At 40.7% G+C, this 23,806-nt stretch overlaps 2 protein-coding genes across 7 annotated transcripts in view; one reads left to right on the top strand and one right to left on the bottom strand.

Moving 5' to 3' along the window:
* The window catches only part of VEZT (vezatin, adherens junctions transmembrane protein), a 75,369-nt gene extending 63,478 nt beyond the window's left edge, over window positions 1-11,891 (bottom strand). For all 6 annotated transcript variants that reach the window (XM_046646189.1, XM_046646187.1, XM_046646186.1 and 3 more), the window contains exon 1: window positions 11,784-11,891. In XM_046646189.1, the coding sequence (XP_046502145.1) occupies window positions 11,784-11,819 (36 nt within the window). In that variant the 5' untranslated portion in view covers window positions 11,820-11,891. The remainder of the gene's footprint in view (window positions 1-11,783) is intronic.
* A 349-nt stretch (window positions 11,892-12,240) lies between these two features.
* Window positions 12,241-23,806, top strand: part of FGD6 (FYVE, RhoGEF and PH domain containing 6) — a 107,581-nt gene continuing 96,015 nt past the window's right edge. The window contains exons 1-2 of the mRNA XM_046646487.1: window positions 12,241-12,408; window positions 18,764-21,170. Coding sequence (XP_046502443.1) covers window positions 12,393-12,408; window positions 18,764-21,170 — 2,423 coding nt within the window. The 5' untranslated portion in view covers window positions 12,241-12,392. The remainder of the gene's footprint in view (window positions 12,409-18,763; window positions 21,171-23,806) is intronic.

Genomic DNA, 23,806 nt, shown 5'->3' on the forward strand with positions numbered 1-23,806 from the left:
GCAGATAATCAGCAGTACTTTAAAAATCCAGAGGCACCGAAGTCAGTGCACGGTCTAACACTGTGCCCCTGTGGAGTACATTGGCTTTGGGCCTTTTCTCCGAAATCCTTAAGGCATGATTTACTTCTGGGAACTCAGGGAACACCTGGTACAGAACCAGGAAAACTAAATTGAGCTAGGGTTTCTGATCTAAAAAGAGACTGGAAATGAGCAGAATCTCTTCCTGTATCTCCTAATTAACCTAAGCCTCTAAGGCCCTACTCTCATTTATTCAACCTACCAGATTCAGGAAAAATGTAATAAGAAAGAACGATTTGGTATATAACTCCTTCCTATAACAAATGAAAGCAAACTTTAGAGAAATTAAATAATTCATTCAAGATATCACTGCTAATTAATGTCAGTCCCTCTATTACTCATCTAGCCTTCTTTCCACATGCTTTTAAAAAATGAAAGTCTTAGTATAACTACATAAAATACCAAGATAACCATAAAAAATAATTTAAGCACTGTATCATGGCCTGAGACAAAGGAACTTGCATTTTAATAAATACAATACAAATACCTAAGAGAGACCTACTTACTACCTTCTGGAATGTTTACATTAAAAAAAAAACCTTAAAATCTATATTGGAACTCTGAGAATATGTGAAGAAGCCAAAATGGAAGAAACAACATGCCCCAAACAGAAAAAAGCAAAGACTTGTTCCCAATAAAAATTTTTATAATTCATGCTAAACAAATTTATTCTTGCCTATCGGGTGACAAAGTAGCTTTGGAATTAATGGTCAATCTTATATCAGTAGGCTCCTGATTGCATAACTCCATTAACAAATACTCTTTCCACCATTACAAATAGTGATAAAAGCATGAATTTTGCTATGCTTCCAATCTCAGCTACTATTCAGAAGTAGATTATTTTATATAATACAACTGTAGAACTTTATGTACCATAGGAAGCTGAAAATACATTTTAAAGAAAAATAATAATGATATAAAAATACCTTAAATTTTATATGCATAATAAATTTCAGACAGCAAGCTCCATTATCAAAGTAGCAAATACTGTCAAGGTATACATTCACAGACAAAACCAATTTCCTTCCATTAATCAAATCAATAATGCAGGAAGAAAAGAATTTACAAATGATACCTAATAAAGAATGCCTTAATGTTCTTTACAGAAATATAACAACCTTTAAAAACATAAAGAAAATACATCCTCTCAAGCAGGAGAGTATTTTTTTTTTTAACTTTCTTTCAAATGTGGGAGATTGTGTGAGGGCCATCTCACATTCATTTGATTGATTTAGTGCAGGGGGTAGCAGGGAGCAAACCCTGAACATAGTCCCAACAAAGGGTTAATATGTAATAACTTACTGAGAAGGACGAAGGATGAAGGAGTGAAAGAGATCAAGATAACATGGGCAAAAACTAGCTTTCCCAGTCATGAATAAAGGAAAAGAGAAAGAATTTCAACAAATACCAAAAGGAGTTCAACTATAGAAAATAAGGTTACCATGGACAGAGATCTGAGAGTGTAAAAGGCACCTTGAGTACAACATTGTTCCTATGACGAAGTTACAAAGAAATGGTTTAGACCCACTACAAATAATGCAAAGAGGTAGAAATACTAGTTTTTCAGACAAAAAGTTCTTATTTTCAAGTACGCTTCCCTCTAGGAATAGCAGGACTCAAGACAGGACGAATGACTCAAAGTTTCTGCAACTAATTTATAACGAAAAAATCTGACAGCCATGAAAGAGCAACATGAGAACTTTAACACCTGTTTAAGCTGACTAAAGAATTCTTACTCTCAAAATATCTTAATTAGAGACTACAATAACAGAGGAAAGTGACAATATTGGTATTTCAGCATTTATTTTGCTTAATACCCATGTTAGATGTGGTGTCCATGATTTTCTGAACTTTGTCCTGATGCTGTTCAACCTGAGGTCCAAGTCTGAGGTGTGCTGTCTTTCCCACTTCAGTCTCTTGGGGTAGTCAGGCTCCAAGATAACGGAATTAATTCTAAGGTATATGGGGAATCTAGCCCTGATGAGATGAAGGTGGTCAGATGCTGGGGAGAGGAGTAAGAATTGGGCCTGGGAACCTCACTCTTCCTTCCTTTTCTTAATTCCTCTACTATATCATCTTTTAGTGCACCCCCTGGTCCTCCCAGACTAGGAGGACTTGAAGATGATCTCTGGAAGGAGAATACAAAAGACAAAAATTAGACGATAATAAAACTTACTAATAATTTGGAAATCCGAAAATTGATATGAAAACAAGATACTTCAAGGTTTTTGTTGAGGAAGATTAGCCCTGTGCTAACAGCTGCCACCAATCCTCCTCTTTTTGCTGAGGAAGACTGGCCCTGAGCTAACATCCGTGCCCATTTTCCTTTACGTTATATGTGGGACACCCGCCACAGCATGGCGTGCCAAGCAGTGCATAGGTCTGCAACCAGGATCCAAGCCAGCGAACCCCGGGCTGCTGAAGTGGAACGTGGGATCCGAACCAGCGAACCCCGGGCTGCTGAAGTGGAATGTGTGAACTTAACCGCTGTGCCATGGGGCCGGCCCCAAATACTTCAAGAGTTTTAAACAAGGAAAGGATGTGGTTGGAATACTTTCCAAAAACTTTGCTTGATTTAAAATTTTTAATTTTAATGCAGCATATGACTCTCTAAGTCCTAAGATATAAGCAAGTCTGATTTCTGACTCTGAAAATCATTAAAATGACAGTATTACACTGAATTTACCCACAATATCCCAGTTAATTTTTCTTGGGGAGGAGCAGTTAGGTCTCATAATGGATATAGTGGACTGGTTTGTTCAACCTCCATTCCACCTTCCTTCCTTCTATTGTGTTTCCTTCTTGGGTTAAAGAGACGGGAAAGCTGTGGCCAGCAGAGGGGGTGTAGTGGTTAAGTTCATGTGCTCTGCTTCAGTGGCCTGGGGTTCATGGGTTCAGATTCTGGGCACAGACCTCCACACCACTCATCAAGCCATGCTGTGGTGGCGGCCACATACAAAACAGAGGAAGATGGACATGGATGTTAGCTCAGGGCCAATCCCTCTCAAGCAAAAAGGGAAAGATTGGCAACAGATGTTAGCTCAGGACCAATCTTCCTCACCAAAAAAAAAAGGAGAGAGAGAGAGACAGGAAAGCTAAATGTGACAATTCCTAAATTATCTTGGAGCTACCGTTCTAGATATAAATTAGGGTTCTCCCAATTAGGTACACTTGTGAGAAATTTGGAAGGTGGAAAGGAAGCAGAGGTCCACTTCTTGCTGCCTTACTTTTATTTTGTTTTGCTATTAAACAAAGCTGTGGAGGCAAAACGTTTCTCAAGCAGTATTCCAATATGTATACTCCAGCTTCCTCGTAATGCAAAGGAAGTTGTGGTAGAGACAATAGATAGACTCTGAGTTCTAGTATCATTGTTCCAGCTTTGCAGGTTATGGAGAGGCAGACGTGGCGAGGGCTTCCTGATTCTTGGACTGTAGCTATGATCGTAGTCATGTGGTTCTTGGTTTTATGAGTTTAACAACCTTGACAGAACTTGATCCTCTAGCCTTTCCAACAATACTCTACCCACTAATTCCCTGTATTAAATCTTTTTCTATTTATAGTAGTAGATAGAGGGGTTTCTGTTTTCTGTACTAAGATCTACGGCTAATATAGTCCTCGTTATCTAGAAGTAGGGCTGACTTAACAGAACCTAAAATACATTGTACTGGCTTAGCAGTTGAGCTATGAATGGCAAGGAAATATACTGCAGGCAAAAAAAGCTGACTCACTATACTCAAATGGCAAAACATTTGATAAACTATTGCCATTGCATTGTAATACCGTGGAAGACAGGCCACATGCCCAAGAAGCTTTCAACTCTGCAAGAGAAGGCTTTCTCTGCCTGTGGCCTGAGATTAAGATGACTGAAAGTGGTGATGGGGGGGAGGGGGGCGAGGGGATGTCGGGGAGGGGTTCTCATGGCTGGAAAAGCCAAAAGGCAGGAAATAAGATGGTGACCTCAAGTCTTCCCCCAAGATCCTCCCCAAAATAATGGGAACCAGCCCAGCTGCTAAGATCTGATTAAAGGTGATACCTTTCCACCCAAGCCTCTCTTGTAGATGATCAGGGTTGTTGCCATTAAATTGAACGAGAGGAAGAAAAGATCCAAAACAGAATCAGAAAAAAATCTGCTGACTTCAAATTTAAGAACTATGTCTAAATGGGCTCTTTAGCTGTGGTTACTTGTGTATGAAACTGTCTAGAAGCAAACAGACTGGAAACCTACTACATTTCAGGAAACTATACTGCCAAAGAAACCAAAATCCTGCAAAATCTTGTAATTATTCAACCTCTAAAGCAACTCTTAGGCCCACAGACCTGCACCAGCAGGAATCAAACTGTGAAAGGTGTGCAGTCCCGAACAAGAATACACTTTAACACTCATTCCATAGGAGGCTATGGAATACTAAGAGACAAGGAACAGGTTCTCAGAGGGCAAAAACAGAGGCCATAGGTGATAATGGACAAGAGTTAATCCTAGAGAACAGAACAGGGGCAGCAAAATAGGTTAACTGAAAAATCTTCTTACAGGAACTTTGCAAGAAACAGATGGCACACTCAAAAGGGGTAACTGAAAAGAGTTTAATGAAATGACCACTTATTTACAAAGCTGTAAGTAGAGTCAGGGCAACCAATAGGGGACAGTGAAACCCCCAGGGACTAGAAACAGCAGGAAGTTATTACCGTCCATAGGCCTAAAGGGCAAGGGAAAGAAGCAGGGTCACTGAAGCGCTGGAAGAGATGAAGCTAAAGGAGTCCCCAACAAGAGTTGTGGCTTTAGGTACAGGGACACAATCATTACCAAATGGTAGCCCTGGAGGGAGTGAACTATGAGGATGAATACCTCTCCAGTGCTCTCTCTTCTACCCTTGCACTATAGACTGAATGTTTGTGTCCTCCCAAAACTCATATGTTGAAATCTAATCCTCAATGTAATAGTACTTGGAGGCCCGGTCTTTGAGGTATCTAGGTCATACGGTTAGTCCTCTCAAGAACGGAATTAGTGCCCTTATAAAAGAGATCCCAGGGAGCTCCCTCGCCCTTTCTGCCATGTGAGAACAGAGCAGAAAGACAGCCATCTATGAACCAAGAATCGAGTTATCACCAGAACTTGACCATGCTGGCACCCTGATCTTGGATTTCCCAGCCTTCAGAACTGTGAGATATAAGTTTTTGTTGTTTATAAGCCACCCGGTATGGTATTTTTATTACAGCAGCCTGAATAGACTAAGATACCTCTCATTTAAAAGGGCCTTCTCACTGGCTGGACCAAAATGAAATCATAGGACAAGGGAATACAGGTGACGCATTCCATAATAGGGTGAAATTACGGGTCTGGAGGGGCACATGGAGAAAAATCATCACCTACAATAATATTGATCCCTGACCCATACACCTGGGTATTAAATAAATCATGGTTAAAGAAGAAATAAAAAAGGAAATTACAAACCTGTGAGACAAACTACATTTCAAAACTCATGAGATACAGCCAATGTAGTACTCATAGGGAAATTTATAACCCCACAAATTATTTTTAGTACCTAGTCTTTAATTCAAGAAGCTAGAGAAAAAAAAAAACAGCCAATAAACACAAAGAAAGTAGAAGGAAATGGATAAAAGTAGAAAATTAAAAAAAAAATTAATCAGGGGCTGGCCTGGTGGTGTGGTGATTAAGTTTGCATGCTCTGCTTCAGCAGCCCAGGGTTTAAAGGTTCAGATCCTGGGTGGGGACCCAGCACTGCTTGTCAAGCCATGCTGTGGCAGCATCTCACATAAAATAGAGGAAGATTGGCAAGAGATGTTAGCTCAGGGCCAACCTTCCTCACATACACACACAAATTAATCACAAACAAACTCAGTTGAGCTGATCAAACAAAATCAATTTAACTGGTTCTTTGAAAACTCTATCTGGTAAGTCAACACTGTGGCAAATCTATGCAACATAACAAGAAAGGCCATGAACAAACATACATAATAAGATCTAGTTGGTGTTATAAATGAGACTAAAAATTAAGAAACTATTAAGAACGCTTTATACCAATAATTTTAAAAACTTAGATAAAAAGCAGTTTTCTGGAAAATTGTAATAATAGCTAACATTTACTGAATGCTTACAACGCGGCAGAGACCATCTAAGTGCTTCACTTACATTAAGTCATTCAATACTCACAACTGCTGCATGAAGACAGGGATTGTTATTTCTATTTAGTATTGAGAAAACTGAAGCATAAAGTTAAGTAAACGGCTCAAAGTCACATTAACCGATAAATATTAGAGCAAGGATTTCCCATGCTGTACAGCTCCAGAGCCTATTCCTTTAATGACTATATTACACTGTCTTTCAGAATAAAAAAACTATCAAAATATCCCCTAAAATAGAAAACTGGAACTGACCAATAACCATAAAAGAAATGGAAACCAGTAAACATCCATTCCACCTACCCCCAGCAAAGGCCCAGATAGTTTAAGGGCCAATTTAGCTATTCTCTCAAGTAATAGATCACTCCTGAAGAGCAGCAGAATATGCCATCCCAAAATACGCCCCTTGGGCATATTGATTATTTTCAGCTGTAGGAACTTGAAAAGCTGCAAATGCAGGGAAAGGCTTCCCCTTATCTGCCTAAGGACAGATCTTCCAGAAGGAACTCAACTGACATAAATCCCCTCCCAAGAGTTTCATCAAGCAGGGAAAACTGACTCATCACAAGAGAGAAGGCTACAAGTGTACACACCCAGACAAACTTTGTTACAAACCATCACATCTCCCAACTGTTCTTCTAAGGGTCCATTCATCTTTTATAAAAATCACTTACTCTCCCCTAAGAGGCCTACTTACCCCTGGTCCCCTCAGTGAGATGGTATTTAAGCCTGAATTCTAAGCCACCTTGGGGAGTTGGAATTTTTCCCTGGGTATTGACAAAGATTCTTTGCTTGACTAAACTTTAGTTAGGCTCCTGAATCTCCTCCTAGGCCCATCTGTGCTCTTCCTCGCAAAATCCAGTTTTAGGAACAACCCTGCTAAGTCAGTTTAGCAAGTCTCCCATCTTCCACATCTGATCACCCTCGATATCAGGTTCCTCATCTTCTACCATCCCCCCTGGTGATGTCTGACCACCCTGGCCTGTCTCAGGAAGAATCCTGTTAGATCAGTTTAGTAAAACTCCTCTTACCCTGATGTTACCTCTTAGTAATTAAATTCCCACTTGCCCTTCTGTATTTGCAGTTGAGCCAGGTTGTATACTGAGGTCTCTTTTCCCCCTACTGCAATGGTCCTGAATAAACTGTTTTTACTGCTTTAACTACTGTCTAGCTCTGGTTTTTCTTTAACAGCATCTCCCAGGTATACATGAGGTATACCTGTTAATAAATTTTTGTTTGTTTTTCTCTAGTTAATTTATCTTTTATTACAGGGGTCTCAGCCAAGAACTCAGAAGGGTAGGGGGAAAATTATTTTTCCTCCCCTATATTCTCAGTTTGTAAAATCAGTCCTAGAGCACAGACAGAGATGGGAAGCTGCCTGACTCATTTAGAAGGCAAACAATTAAAATGTTCATGGAGTGGAAGATTCAATATTGTAAAGACCTCAGCTCTGCCCAAATTAATCTAGAGAGTCAAAGCAATCTCAATCCAAATCTCAGTAGGTTTTTTTCCTTAACTGAAATTGACAGGCAGGTTCTGAAATTCATTTGGAAATACGAAGGGCCAAGAATAGCCAAAGCAATCTTGTAGGAAAATAGAGCTGAAGGGTTTTATCTACCAGATACTAAGACCTATTACAAAGTTACAGTAATTAAAATAATGTGGTATTGGTACAAGCATGGACAAATGGACCAATGGAAGCGAGCATCCAGAAACAGATCCACCCACACAAGGTATCCTGATTTATGACAAAGGCAACACTGCAGTTCAACAGGGGAAAGGATGGTCTGTTCAGCAAACGCCAGGTTAAGTGGACATCCATGTGGGAAAAAAATATGTTGACTTTTACCTTGTCCCATACAAAAATAAGTTCCAGATGGATGGCAAATCTAAATGCCAATGGTAAAATAAAGCTTTTAGAGCAAATATCTTTGTGACCTTAGAGTTGGCAAATATTTCTTTAAAAGCACTAACCATAAAAGAAAAATGTTTAATTGAATTATAATAAAGTTAAGAGCTTCTGTTCATTGAAAGGCACTACTGAGAGAGGGCCATATACATTCTGAGATAAGATATTTGAGGTGCATATATCCAACAAAGGACTTATATCCAGTATATGTAAAGAATTCCTTCAAATCAGTAAGAAAAAAGAGATAACCCAATAGAAAAATATGCAAAAAACTTAAATTGGCTTCCTAGAAGTGGATATACAACCAATTGATAAACGTATAAAAAGACTCTCAATTTCCTTATCCGCAAAAAGCAAATTACAGTCAAGAGGAGACACCAGTACACACCCACCAGAATGATAAAAAGAAAGACTGAAATTAGCAAGTGTTGGTGAGGATGTAGAGCAACTGGACCTCTTAAACACTGCTGGTGGGAATATAAACTGGTACAACTGTGCTGGAATAACGTTTGGCAAGATCTACAAAAGATGAATATATGCACTTCCTATGACTCAGCAATTCCACTCCTAAGTATATACCCAACAGAAATACGTTCAACAAAACACATATGCTAAAAGGTTCACAGTAGCACTATTCATAACAGCCTCAAACTGTAAACTACCCAAAGACCATCTACAATAGAATGGATTAAAAAACTGTCATGTGGGGGGACTGGCCCAGTGGTCTAGTGGTTAAATTCCTGCAGTCCGCTTTGGTGGCCTGGGGTTCATGGGTTCAGATCCCAGGCATGGACCCAGACACTCTCGTCAAACCATGTTGTGGTGGCATCTGAGGAGTCCCATATACAAAATATAGGAAGACTAGCACAGATGTTGGCTCAGGGACATCTCCCCCTGTCCCCCTCCCCCCCCAAAGTTAAATTGTCATATGCGACCAGCCCCAGTGGTTAGGTTCAGTGCACCCTGCTTTGGTGGGCTGGGTTCAGTTCCTGGGTGTGAACCTTCACAGCTCTGTTAGAAGCCATGCTGTGCTGGTGGCTCATATACTTAGAAAAAAAAATAGAGGAAGATTGGCATGGATCTTAGCTCAGGGAGAATCTTCCTCAGCAAAAAAAAATAAATAAAAAAAATCACATGTTCACACGGAATACTACAGAGAAATAAAAATACTCACATGACAATATGGATGAATCTAACAAAGCCAGAGAGCAAAAACAGTCAGACAAAAAGAGCATATACAAATGTGTATAAACTATAAAAACAGATGAAACAGGGTTAGTTATCATAAGTCTGAATAGTGGTTATCTTTGGGGTGTGGAGAAGTGACTGAATGGGAGAAAGAGGGAGCACCTGCTATGCTGGGAATTTCAGTTTCTTGATCTGGGTACTGGTTACATGGGTATGTTCAAGGTGAAAATTCATCAGTCTGCACATTTATGATCTGTGCACTTTTTTCTGAATAACATATTGCAATAAAACAATGGACATGACAAAAAGCAAATAAACAGCAAAGTGAAAAAAATTTTCTACAAGTGTGATAAGGCTAAGTAACACACGAAGAACTCATGCAAATCAATTTTGAAGAAGTTAGTATCCAATAGGAAAATGGGCACAAAATATGAAAAGAAATGCTTAGCAAACAAATAAAAATGGCTCCAAAAAATGCACAAAATGTAAGTTAGAACAATGGAATGCTATCTTTTTCCTGTCAAATTAGCAAAGATTAAAGGAAACTAATAAGGCTGTTGCTGAGGATTTGATGAAACTAACACTCATGCCCAATGGCAATTTGAATTCTTATAACTGTTCTGCCTAAGTCTTAAAAAAATGTTCATATTCTTTGACCCACTAATTTCCCTTCTAGAAATTATTCTAAGGGAAAATCAGATTTGCAGTTAAAGATGGACTTAGTGTTGATTACCATGGTGAGTATTTCGAAACAATATAACTGTCCAATAATGGAGCAATGGTTATATTATGACACATATGCCCGATGGGATATTATGCTATCAATAATGTTTTCAAAGAGTAATGAATATGAAAAGACTCATGATAAATTTAAGTGAAAAATACATACAAAATTCTAAGTGGTATGCTATCTTTTGTGTTAAAAAATATCATACACTTAAACATACATTTGCATAGAAAAAACTGTATGAACAACAGTATAATGTTAATAGTGGCCGTCTTTGGGTAGTAGGATAATGGGTGGTTTTAATTCCGTGACTTTTCTACAATGAAATGTTCTTTGAACATTTATTACTATAATATTCACAGATTTAAGAAAGTAACATGGTAAAAAAAAATAATATCCACACAGTTTCCCTTACTCTAGACAACTAAGCAATCTAGATTTTTGTCTCTCCTTCAGCTCCCACATTCAATCTGCAACTGTTTCCTCGATTTTAGCCATTATTCCATTATTTCTTCTCTCACTTCCAAAATTCAGGGGCTTGTCTTCCTTAGTGAGCTCCTCAAATCCACTCTTCGTTTTGGCAAAATGGTCCTATCTTCTACTACTTCCACATTCTAGCCACATGAAACCACTTTATATAGCGACACTCCCCACTCAAGCCTCCGAAAAATCCACACTAGGTACTTTGACACATTCCAACCTTGGCATACTCTGTTCTCTTTCCCTATAAAGCATTTTTTCCCTTCCGTCTTTCTAATCCGATTCATAGTTCAAGATTCACCTCGCTATCACTTAAAGGGTGTAGCTTCTCGGAGGCCATCAAGAACAGAGCCATTTCCAAATTTATCCTCCAATGACGTTTGTACATATTTCAACATTTGCCATTCTGTATTGTTAGTGTCTAGCTCCCCCATTGTTCGGAATGGGCCATTTCTTTTTAAAAATTTCTTAAAATCTAGTTGGATGAGTGAATGTAAAGCATACATGTATGCAATACATCTATTCAGGGGTGCGAGTTTTCACCTGTGTCTGATAGATAAACGGCAACAAAACCATTCGCCTGGTTTTTTTCATTCAAGATGGCAGAGAACGTCTTAAAAGAGTCACACAAAAGCACTCCCACCCGGAGCCTCGAGTCAAAAGAACTGGCTACACCTAGCGCAATAGCAAAGGACAAAAGAATTGAGCCTGGATGCTGAGATGCCCCGGTCCTAGTCACCCAGAGCAGGTCCCACACACAGATTTTATACTGTATTAGAAAATGAGCACCTGCTGCCTTCATTCATGGGCCACGCCTCGACTGTGAACGGTGACCTGAGGCACTTCTGGATACTGACCCCAAAAAATCGCGCACGCAAAAGGAGAAGGCTAACTTGTATTAGTTAGTATCCAAAATGCAGGATGGGGCCCCGCCCCAGCCAGGCGCAGCCCCCCCCGCGGCGCATCCGTCCCGGGGGAAGGAACAGGCCGGGCTCCCGTGCACGGATGGACCTGGCAACAGGGCCCAGGCTGGGAATCTGGGCGGGCCTGGGGAAGAGGCCGGCCGCGGCCAGGGCGCCTCCGGGACACCTGTCAGGCTGCGGCCAACGCTAGGCCCAGAAATCGCCGGGATTCGGCGACCGAGGCCGGCAGAAGCGTCCCCCGATCCCTTGGCCCGCATCGGCCCCTCGCCTTGCCTCCTCGCCTTGCCCCTAGTCCTTCTCAAACAAAGGCATCCCACACCCACCGCCATTTTCCCCTTACCTCAAACACCACCTCTTCGTCAAACTCCGGTGTCATCCTTCTCCGCCATGCCACCCGCCTCAGCACGATGGGAAATGAAGGCGGGAGAACAGGCGGCACCCAAGCCTCTGCTCCTGGGGTCCGGCGTTTCTAGAAAACTGCAATTCCCAGCATGCCTCGCAGCTCACGCCCCCTTTTCCGACCCGCTTATTGGAGCAGAGGATGAGCGTGTGGGCGGGAGGGGCGGGAGCGGGATGCAGTTCAAGCCCTCTGATTGGAGGAGGCTGAGGCTTTTGTCCGCCTTTTACGGCCGCGACTAGCAGGGGGCGCCTGAAGCACTGATTTTTTCGGTGCTCGCGAGGGGCACGCGCCGGCGGAGGCGTGGTGAGCACTGCTCGTGCCCGCGCCTGGCCGTCCGCCCGCGGCTCGGCTGGGCGGCGCTCGCGCCCGGGAGCGCCGCCGGGTCCCTGGAGCCGGCCGCATCCTTTGTGCCGCTCTCCGCGGGGCCGCCGGACGGAATGTGGGCGCCGCGGGGTTTTTTCTCTTCTGCCTAAACCCTTGAAACAATGGACTGAAAGGGGAACATGGACTGAGGGGGGCGAGCGGGGAAGCGAGCTGCACGGGGAAATCATGACTTCTGCCGCCGGTAAGTGACGGCGCTCGCGCTGCGGCTGGAAAGTTTGTAGCGAGCGCTGCCGATCTTGGGCTCTGGAGCAGCTTTCTCCTCTGGGGTGGGGGACTGGTGTTCCCTCTACCTTTCCCGAGGACTGTGGCAAGTGCGGAGCCCACGGCGTTCGCTGCCGCCTTTTCTGGTCCCTTCCTGCCAAAGGGGGCTGTTTGGAAATCGTGTGTCTCTTGGGACGTCTCTGGGGAGACCCGTGTGCGGGGTCTTTGCGCCAGGTGAAACGCGAAATAGAGGGCATTTGCTCACCGCTCCTAAGCTTTGAGCGACTTTGCTTTTGCGTGCGAAAATACTTTAGATTGCCATGTTAAGAAATCGGTTATTCTAGGAAAGGGCACTGCTCCCGGAGTGTTGAACTCGGCGACTGTGCTGAGTCGCTTCAAACCTAGTATCGACTGGAAACCCTGTTCGACGAAGAGCTTTAGACGGTGTTCCTCTGGTCCTCGTGGTTTTTTCCCCTCTTACCTGAGAAGCAGAGGAGGAGAATTGCCGATGGCAAGCTTTTTGTTCAGCTTCAGCCAATTTTTTATGGATTTTTTTCTATTTCTACCTGGTTAGTGTAAACAAAGCCTTATTTTTGTGTGCCTGCCACAGTCCTTTCCTACCTTTGTGTGGATTTTCGGCAATTCTGGACATTGTATTTCTAAATATTCTTAAGAAACAATTCTTATTTTCCGAAATAATAACTAAAGTCGTGTTAAACTCACTTTATAAGAACATAAGTTAATTTTTAAGCCAGAACTTAATACTAATGTATTAAGATTTTTAAAAAACGTTTTTGTCCACGTTCATTAGGCATTTTACAGTAAAATAGTGTAAAGCTTCCCCTCAAAATTACTTCTAGAGTTAGTACTTAAGTATCAGTTTGTTTTCTTAGCTTTTCCTGACATTTGTTTTAAATTCTTGCAACTTGAAACTGTCAAACAGCTCTCTGAATGTTCTGGTTTGTATTGTTTCTAAAGCCTAGATATATTGGCATATTGCATTGCTAGGTGTAATCGATTAGAACTAACAAGGCAAGAAGTTAGCCAATAGGAATAAGAAAGCAAGGAGTGAAGTATTCCTGTAGTAGTATTCCTGAAGAAGATGTGGATCTTTCCTTTTTGATGTTGTATGTATGTGTAGAAGATATGTCATCATACACTGGAAGTTATGTTATTTATAAACTCTCTTTTCCTTACCAAAGAGAGGCTTTCTACTTACTTGGAGTGAATTACTTTCATCCTAAATTTCTGAGCTTCACTTTGTTCTAGTTTTTTTTTTTATTAGTGAACCAATCTAATTAATTTAAATTTAAAGCGGTTGGAAATTTTAAAATCCTTCCAGCCAATTTTCTTCCCTCTTTTGGAGTGTCGAACACTTTTTAAAATATTCATACCTTATACGTATCAGTTTTCAATTCCCCAGTCCTAACAGTGTATGATGAACAGATACGGAAGCATTTTATTTGACATAGTATGTAAACCTGATCTAGGGCTCAGTCTGGAAGTTTATGATTCTTTCATTTGAATTACCCTAGGATAATGCAAGCTATTTTTATATTTTATCAACTTTACAATTAAAGAAATCCACAGACATTTTTGTGGTGTTTAAAAGAAGGACACTTCCTGTGTTTAGCTGAGTTAGTTGGTTTTTAGCATGGCTTGCTGAGAAGCATTAACTACTTTTTTGTTCACCCATCTGTTGAGATTTATTATAATTCCTTCTCACGTCTAAGTGGAGAATATAGATGAGAACTGGGATTTTATTTCTATGCGGTTCTTATAAATTATGTGTTCATAATTCTTACAAGCCATTTATGATGCTTTTTGGAACAATGATCAAATTCATTAAAACTTTAGGAAAGTTATTTGCAATTGGGGGAGAGGGTGTTTTGTTTCTATTGCATCTAATCTGTGGTATTTGGGATAGTTGGCTTAAATTAAGGAAATAGGGTAAGTTGTAGAACATCTAAGTTATAGGTATCCTGAAGAAGAGCTTGCTTTGTTTTTCTGCATGTGTGAAAAAGTAGGCCTATAGTAGAGATTTTAGAATTGTTTGAATCAGTATATGAAAAAGGAGAGAGAATTATAGATGCACATTTTGAATCTTTTTGAACATGTGTAGGTCAGTGTCTCGTTAATGCCTGTGCTTTGCTTTTTGGCTGGTCCAATAGCTAAGAAAGTGTGCATGTAAACTGGAGCCATCTGTGTGTAACAGTTGATGAGTCTGTTTGTAATGGTTAGTAAAATGGTACTAGTGCTTTACTTTCTTACCTTATTTTTCCGTGGAGCCAAACAGCTGTGTAAATAAAAGATTTGCTGCTTTGCTCTCAAAAGCTTTGGGTCTGACTGTTGATACAGTATTAAGATCCAAAGGTGCTGGATTCATTTCCAAACATCGCACGCTTATTTCAAGAGTTTGACATTGGAGCAGACCATAATATGATGACTTATTATTTTTTGATTTGTGTTTCTTTCAAAACAGAGTCACCAAAAAAAATAACAATAATAATAATAATGAGGATTTCAGATATTGCTATACCAGCAACTTAGTTGAACACTTATTCCTACTAATAATTAAGAACTTATTCAATAATCGTATTGATTCCTGCTAACTTTTCAAAATACTATTCTACATTAAAATGGATATTGATTTTTTTTAAAAAAGAAATTTCTGTTAGGGAGACAAAGAGTATGTGTGTGTGGCAGCTCTGACTATTCCCAAGGTCTGTGTTCAGCACTGGGGCTACAGCAGTGAGTGAGACCAAGTGCCTGCCCTCCTGGAGCTTGCCTTCTACCAGTGAAGACAGACAAAGGTACACTGAAGAAAAATCATACAGGGCAAAGGGACTCGAGAATGTAAGAGTTCTCCTTGAGCAAGTTTCTCAGAAGTTATCATCTCAGAATCACATAGGTTCTAGAGAAATATTCAACTCCCCCATTTACAAGTAAGGAAACTGAGGCTGCCAGATCTGCACAAAGACACACAATTAGGTTAGCCACCTCTCCAGGTTGTTATTGGCTTCCTCCAATACACAGCGAGCTAATAGTGGTAAGCCAATGCTCACAGTTAGTTATTTAATTCAGCGAGTATGCATCGAGGGCGTTAGGTACATAATGCTGTGCTGTATTTGTTGGGAAGCAACCACAGTTCGTATGTAGTTAATTGAATTTCTAGGACACTATGAGAGAGCAGGGATTTATGTCTCTTGGAAGCAGACTTGTGTATAAAACATATTTAAAGGAAAGAGTAAAATTGGTACCAAAGATTAAAAAACAATTTAAGTAAAGAGCAAAAATTGATTAGTTAAATGACTCTGAAGCTTCTGACAAGGCTGTAAGCTTCAAAAAATAAAAGATTAATTCGATGAGATGGTTTTGGTTTTTTTAGTTGTGGTAAAATAGACATGACAAATTTACCATCTTTATGATTTTTTTTTCCTTCTTCTCCCCGAAGCCCCCCAGTACATAGTTGTATATTCTAGTTGTGAGTGCCTCTGGTTGTGCTATGTGGGACACCGCCTCAGCATGGCCTGATGAGTTGTGCCATGTCCACGCCCAGGATTCGAACCGGCGAAACCCTGGGCCACCGAAGCAGAGTGCAAGAACTTAACCACTCGGCCATGGGGGATTTTTAAGTGCATAGTTCAGGAGTGTTAAGTACCTTCACATTGGTGTGCAGCCAGTCTCCAGAACTCTTCATCTTGCAAAACGGATTCTTTTTCACTCCTTCAAAAATCCCAGAAGTAGGATGTTTTAAGAAGGGTCACAGAAATGAAATCAACATGACGGCTTGTCAGTTTTCATTATCTTGAGTAAGATGGGAGGCTGTGAAGAGGCCCAGGGCATTCACACTTTCTCTTAAGACTTTACTTAATAGACCAAGAATTTAATTTAATAGACCATCACACCAAGCTTTATCGTTAGGTTTTGAAGAGTTTTACAGTTGTTTTTCTGCATAAAAAATACAAACAAAACTAATAACATGCATATTGAATAGCTAACTGAAATTGTATAGCTTTGGGAATTTGTATTAAGTTCTTTTGAAAATATTTCATTATCTTTATTAATAATATTAATTTATTAATATTATTTATTATCTTCTTTATTATACCGAGGAATTGAGTAAGAAGGTCTCTGTTATCATATGATCTTGGTGAAACACATAGTATTAGGGGTTTGGGAAATTCTTCCTTGATTGGTAACAGGAAGTAAAACACCCTACTCCTTTTTTTTTTTCTTTTACTCAGTTCCATGTAACATCTTCCCGAGTGTTGTGACTAATTTCCTTGGTTGAAAAGAAAATCATCACCAAGTGAAGTATCAAAGCCTCTGTGTATTCAAGTAATTAAACAGTGTCTAGCAGGTATTTTGAAAAGTTTATGTTTATGTTTTTCAGTGAATTAAGTTTTTATTAAGCATTAGATCCTGGTAGGGGAACAAACATAAATATAAGAAGTATAAGATAAGGGGCCGGCCCCGTGGCCGAGTGTTTAAGTTCGTGAGCTCTGCTTCGGCAGCCCAGGATTTCACCGGTTCGGATCCTGGGTGCGGACATGGCACTGCTCATCAAGCCATGCTCAGGCAGCATCCCACATGCCACAACTAGAAGGACCCACAACTGAAAAATACACAGCTATGTACCAGGGGGCTTTGGGAGAAGAAGGAAAAAAATAAAATCTTTAAATGGGTGTTTAACATTTAAAAGAAAAAAAAAAGAAGTATAAGATAAAATATTTTTTGCCTCAAGTCTCCTAGGGGAAATGTGACTGGGTGATGAGTGACAGTATAGGTGGAAAAACTTAAAAGAACTAAAAAGAAATACAGATGTTCAGGCTCTGTGTATGTTTTCATTTTATAGGTCTCACGTGTGAAGCTTTTATTAAGTTCCTATGGACTAGGAGCAGGTCTGTACAAAATCTAGCACAGTATAGTAGCTGCTCATTAAGTACTGTTTTTTTTTTTTGGGGGGGGGGAAGATTGGCCCTGAGCTAACATCTGTTGCCAGTCTTCCTCTTCCTTTGTTTGAGAAAGATTAGCCCTGAGCTAACATCTGTTGCCAATCTTCTTCTTCTTTTGCTTGAGAAAGATAGCCCTGAATTAACATCTGTGCCAGTCTTCTGTTTTGTATGTGGGTCACCACCACAGCATGGCTGACAAGTAGTGTAGGTCAGTGCCTGGGATCTAAACCCAGGCTGCCAAAGCAAAGAGCATGGAACTTAACCACTATGCCATGGGACCGGCCCCTGTGATCATCTTTTAAATGTACTAGAACAGTGTTTATTAATGAAAGATACACAGCATAATTATCTGTCAAAGAAATACAGATATCCAGGCTCTACCCCCAGAAACTCTGATAGATTAGATCTGGGGTATAGCCTAGACATGTGACTTTTTTAAATAATAAAAGCCCTGTGAAGGATTATAATAAAAATTCCCAGTTGACAACCCCTGCACAGAGAAATACCAACTTTTTTATGAGCCTCAAGTAATACAGAAGAATCTCTTTTCAGTTATTTCTTATTTTTTATTTTTTTAAAGATTGGCACCTGAGCTAAAAATCTGTTGCCGATCTTTTTCTTTCCTTCTTCTTCTTATCCCCAAAGCCCCTCAGTGCACAGTTGTGTATTTTAGTTCTGCTATGTGGGATGCCGCCTCAGCATGGCTTCATGAGCCATGTCATGTCTGTGTCCAGGATCCGAACTGGCGAAACCCTGGGCCGCCTAAGCAGAGTGCATGAACTTAACCACTCGGCCACAGGGCTAGCCCCTTTTCAGTTTTTAAGATTGTATTTCTGTATTTCTTTTTCAGATTGTTTTGGGGTTCTGGCGAGATAGATCATTGATAAAAGGCATTTATACAACTCTACTGCATATCATTGAGGTAGAAGAATATTACTTACTCATATGAGAAACTTAAAGAGTTGTGTCCAACATATAATTTAGGCAAATTCAGCTCTTAGCACTTAGCAAATGAACTGAAGTACTTTCTCCTACTAAATGGGTCCCAAGCAGAAGCCAATTATTTCATTTAGTATATGTTAATGTGTTATATTAAATATAAGTGTATTAAATATATGGTAATTTGTTCTAAATTTAGAAGAAAAACTGTATTGACTTATTAAGAAATGTACAGTATACCCAAAGTTATGTATAGTGGAATTGAAGGGCAATTTAAGGAATTTTCAAGAGTAATATCGGCTCTATGTAATGTAACATAATCTACCTAGTAAAATGCAATTTTACTGTATCGTCAAAAGTAAAAGTTATCAAATTTAATCATTAGGCATCTTGTGCTTTGGTTTTTTTGTCATCAAATTATTGTTTTTTCCTTTCTAGAGATTAAGAAGCCACCAGTGGCCCCGAAGCCAAAGTTTGTGGTGGCAAATAATAAGCAAGCTCCACCTCCTGTTGCACCTAAACCTGATATTGTGATTTCTAGTGTTCCACAATCAACAAAGAAAACTAAACCGGCAATAGCCCCAAAACCGAAAGTTCTGAAGGGCTCACCTACTCGAGACATCAGGCAATCACCATCGAGGAAAATCATCGTGAACCTGGAAGACCATAAACAGGAATTACTTGAAAACGCTGACAACTCTAATTGCAAAAATATAGGGCATCAGAGTAGTGGTTATGTTTTACCAATGTGTTCCTGCAGTTCTGAGTGCATCCATAAGCTTGGGAATAGAGAAAATTTGTGTGTAAAGCAGCTTGTCTTCGAGTCCCTAGAAATGCATGAAAATTTAGAAAATAGTAAAATTGATGAGTCTCCTTCAGCTGTAAAAACAAGGAGTAAATATGATTCTAATGGTGAAAAGGTCAAGAGCCAGTGTGGGGTCATTTTAAAGGCAAGCATCCTAGAAGAGAAGCTCAAAGATGTTTTAACACATCGAACGTCACCTTTTATTTCCCCACAGAAGCACAGATCCACCGACAGCCCAGAAATGAATGATGGCTGTAATCCCAACAGACAATTCAGAATTGAGTTTGCGGATTTGTCACATTCCCTGTCCAGCTTTGAAAAAGTTCCTAATTTTCACTTTTGCCACCTACAGCTTCCTAGTGATGAATTTCAAAATTTTGGAACTTGTCAGGATGGCAGTGAAAAAAGCAATACTTGCTTTCATTCATCTGAACAAGAAGCTCTAGAAAATGGTAAAAGGAGTACTTTTTTATCTTCAGATGGAGTTGGTAAGAAATCAGAACTCGAAGATCTTGGTCCCTTAGAAATTCACTTAGTACCATATACCCCCAAATTTCCAATTCCCAAGCCCAGAAAGACGCGCGCTGCTCGACTGTTACGCCAGAAGTATATAGATACTCCTAGTGAAAGTACTGAAGAACCAGGGAATTTAGAGAAAAGCACTTCTTGTCTTTTTGAAGATAATTTGAAAAACAATAAAATCGATGTCCTTCATCAGAATGTTTTGTGTAACCGGGAACAGGTGGACAAAGTGAAGCCAGGAAATAAAAGCGAAGTCAATGTGGACTCCAACAGTGATGGACAGACCTTAGTTGATTCACAGAGAGCCATGTGTCATGGAACATCTTCCTCTGAAAAAATGGTACCTCCTTTAGATACAGACTCTAATTTGAGTTCGGACAGCAAGACACTAGATGGTTCTAGTATGTCACTTGCTGAGGACAAAGAGACCAGTTTTATAAGATGCAATACTCTGTCCATGAGCCTGCCTAAGCAGCTTAAATTAACTTGCAACGAACATTTGCCTACGGCCTGTAACCCAGGAGTGTCTGCCCCTCAAATGCCAAAGGAATCTACAATAAAAGATGAAAGTTCTTCAAGAATTGCCCCCAAAAAACCTCAAAGACACAGCTTGCCTGCTGCAGGAGTGCTTAAAAAGGCTGCCTCAGAGGAGCTTGTGGAGAAAAGTTCTTACCCCTCAAATGAAGAAAAAAATTCAGAGAGGGGTCTAGAAAGAAATGACCTTGGGCATTTGTGCGCGCAAAGCCATGGTATGTCGTCCTCCTTTGATCTGCCTAAACGAGCTTCAGAAAAGCCAGTGTGGAAATTACCTCATCCTATTTTACCCTTTTCAGGGAACCCAGAATCCTTAAAGTCTGTCGCCATATCCTCAAATAGTGAGCCTTCAACTGCCCTGACCAAGCCTAGAGCGAAATCGTTATCTGCTATGGATGCAGAAAAGTGCACTAAGCCTTGCAAAGACTCTCAAAAGAAAAACTCATTAAAGAAGTTACTCAACATGAAGCTGTCCCTCTGTTTCATGAAGAGTGACTTCCAGAAATTTTGGTTCAAGAGTAGCCAACTCGGAGACTCGGGTGGGGAGCGAAAAGGGATTGAAAGTGATTGGCATGGCTTGTTGGTAGAAGAGAAGAGAAGTAAACCTATCAAGGCATATTCTGCAGATAACTACAGCCTGGAATCCCAAAAGAAAAAGAAGTATCGGGGCCAGATCAGTGCGGCTAATGGACCAAGAGCTGAGTCTTTGGATGACCAAATGCTCTCCAGGGAGTCATCATCTCAGGCGCCTTGCAAATCTGTTACAAGTGGCTGTGCACCAGAGTATGAAAATGTACGGCATTATGAGGAAATACCAGAGTATGAGAACTTACCGTTTATTATGGCTATAGGGAAAACTCCAGAGTTGGAATGGCAGAATTCCAACAGCACAGAGGATACTGATGCAAATGTGTACGAGGTGGAAGAGCCATATGAAGCTCCAGATGGCCAGCTGCAACCTGGACCCAGACGTCAGCATTCCAGGTAACAGGAGTCAGACAGACTCTACACTTTTGCGTGCATCACTGAAATTAACCTTCAACAGCCCTGTGAGATAGATTGAGATCTTACACGTGGGGAAAAATCACTTGGGGAGAGAGTGGTTTAGTTAAGTGTATATTAAATTATTCCATGGTGCAGTCTCCTTTTATCAGAGGGTCAGAATGGGTATTTGCCATGCAAGCCTGAAGAAGTTGGCTTATTTTAGTAACTGTTTAAAAGAATTTGAACCAGTAGCAGGGTAGGTACAACAAGGAAGACCTAGAACAGAGAGTTCCCGGGGCCTCCAGGGCACTAACTCAGAAGTCCCAGCAGGAACCTAGGTGAGGAAATTGGCCAATTCAGTGAGGCTTATTTGCTGGGTGTAAGAAATCTGTGAAGTTCGTTGAAATCCATGCATTTACCTATGGTGCCCTTGTAAGATAAAACCTCTAAATTTGCAAAATTTGCTACTCTTTGAGGATTAGTTATTTTTGCTTGTTGAAGGCTCATTACTGACTTCCATTCGTCTTATTGAAACCTTGTCCATCCTGGATGGTCCAGCTCAGCAATCACTGGCTTCATGAAGCTCGTACAGTTACCTAGTAGGAAGTGTTTATTTCCTATTCTGACCTACTAATTATGCTGTGGTATCCTTACAGACTTTATCTCAGTCTGCCTTATGGTATGATTATTTGTTGGTATGTCTGGTGTTCTGTGTTCACTTTTAAGTTCTCTGAAGAGTTCTAGTCATATCTTTTTGTCCTGCACGTGGCCAAGCAAGGGGCTTAGTAGGGATCGCTAGATCTAAGATGGGTATATGAGAGAATGAATGAAAAAGAGTCAGAGGAAGCAACCAGTGAAGCTGCTCCCTTCTCTCTCCATAGTCACAAAGAGAACCTTTGCATTGTATTTAAAGTGTGTCGTATGTTTCACACAGAGCGCATAGACCCCATATGAGGTCATCGTATTCTCCTTAGGTCAATAACTTCAGGCCTTTGAATACTCAGGTCTTAAAATGGGACTTTTTGTAGAAATATGAACGTATGTGGCACATACTGGGGGGCCCCCAAAAAAAGGATTATTGAGTGAATTAGACAAATAAAATTGTCAAACAGAATCTTGGTGCACCAAGAAAAATAAATTGTTCTAAATTCTTTTTAACTTTCAGTTGCTCTCCTAGCATTTTTCCTTGCTTGTAATCCTCTCTGCCTTCCTCCTTTGACCCATAAAAGGTGACTTACCTCCCTTGCCTAATTTTTCTGAGAGCTGACTCCGTTCTGTTTGCCTCCTCTCTGAACGTTAGTACAGTACCTAGGCGGAAGCCCCGTGCTGCAGCATAAATATGTCAACAGAGAATTGGAGTTAAATATCCAACTTTTGAAAAAAATTGTCTGTTTTCATGCCTGCTCTTCTCCTCTTTCCATGGAACGATTTTGTTGATACTATCCTCCTTTTAACTGGCTTTTGTGTAGTATTTGTGCATGTTTGTTTGTGTGTGTATGTGTGTGTGTGTGTGTGTGTGTGTGAGAGAGAGAGAGAGAGAGAGAGAATGAGGAATGAATTTGGCTTTGTCATGATATTCTGCTATCCTTAGCTAAAATGAATTTTTTTCTTGAAATTGGTTTTTGGCCCTTGGGGTAAGTTTCCTGTTGGCTCTCAGGCTTCAATCCCCAGGGTTTGTCATTATCTCTCGCACAAGCTGTAAACCTCTGGAACTTGTCCTTTATCTGGTATGCTTCTTATGCAATTAGGGCACTGCTGCTCCAGGGAACGAGGTTGGAAGGGGTTAATGTGCACAGCCTGCCAGTGCAGCTGGATGGCATTCATAAGGAGAGCTCTTTCTCGAGGCCGCAGGAAACTGAGGGTGGCTTTGGACAGGTTGCAGGCTGTCAGGTAGGGCAGCCTGGTGAAGAGTGGGTGAGCTGTGCTTTTGAATTTAGCTTTCCACAGAGATTTGTGTTTAGGCCTGGAGCGGGGAGCCCTACACAAGCTTGAGACTCCTAAAATGTGCCAGCTGAATCAAAAGCCGTCAGTCATAGGGTCCGACTAGCAGTTTTGCCTGGGAAGTTGTACCTTTTGTGAACAACATTGAATGGACGGAGAAAGCCAAACCCAAGCCTTCGTGAGGACAGCTGGACACTGTAAAATGAGGTAAATGAGAAGTGGGGCTTACGTTTCAGGTGAGCTGAGAGGATCCAAGTGGAAATCCTACTTGGTAGTCTGGCTGTTGAAAGAGTAGACGTGTGCCTTGGAGAAATTCATTCAAAATCCAATACCCCAGGGTTCTAAAATGGTAAGAAAAAATGCAAATTAACCCTGTTTGAGATTTTTCTGCTGGAGTGAATCAGAAGAGTGTCTTTGACACTTTCTCAACCCCCAGGGAAGTGAGTCTGGATCTACCTAGGGGAGAGAGACTAGAGTCGTAGAGACTCACTGGTTTACGAGATCTACATATGTAACCAACCAGATCGTGGATCCAACAGACATTTGGCAAGCCTGGGGGTGGTCCACATGCTCACCTTCCTTAGAATGTAGATGCTTCATGAATCCATCAGCTTATGGTTTACAAATTTCTAACAACATGTTTATAATTTATCAAGAGAGAATTGTAGGCAGGCCCCAATTCCAAATAAGGTCGT

This window comes from Equus quagga, chromosome 19 (assembly GCF_021613505.1).
Source record: "Equus quagga isolate Etosha38 chromosome 19, UCLA_HA_Equagga_1.0, whole genome shotgun sequence".
Lineage (NCBI taxonomy): Eukaryota > Metazoa > Chordata > Mammalia > Perissodactyla > Equidae > Equus > Equus quagga.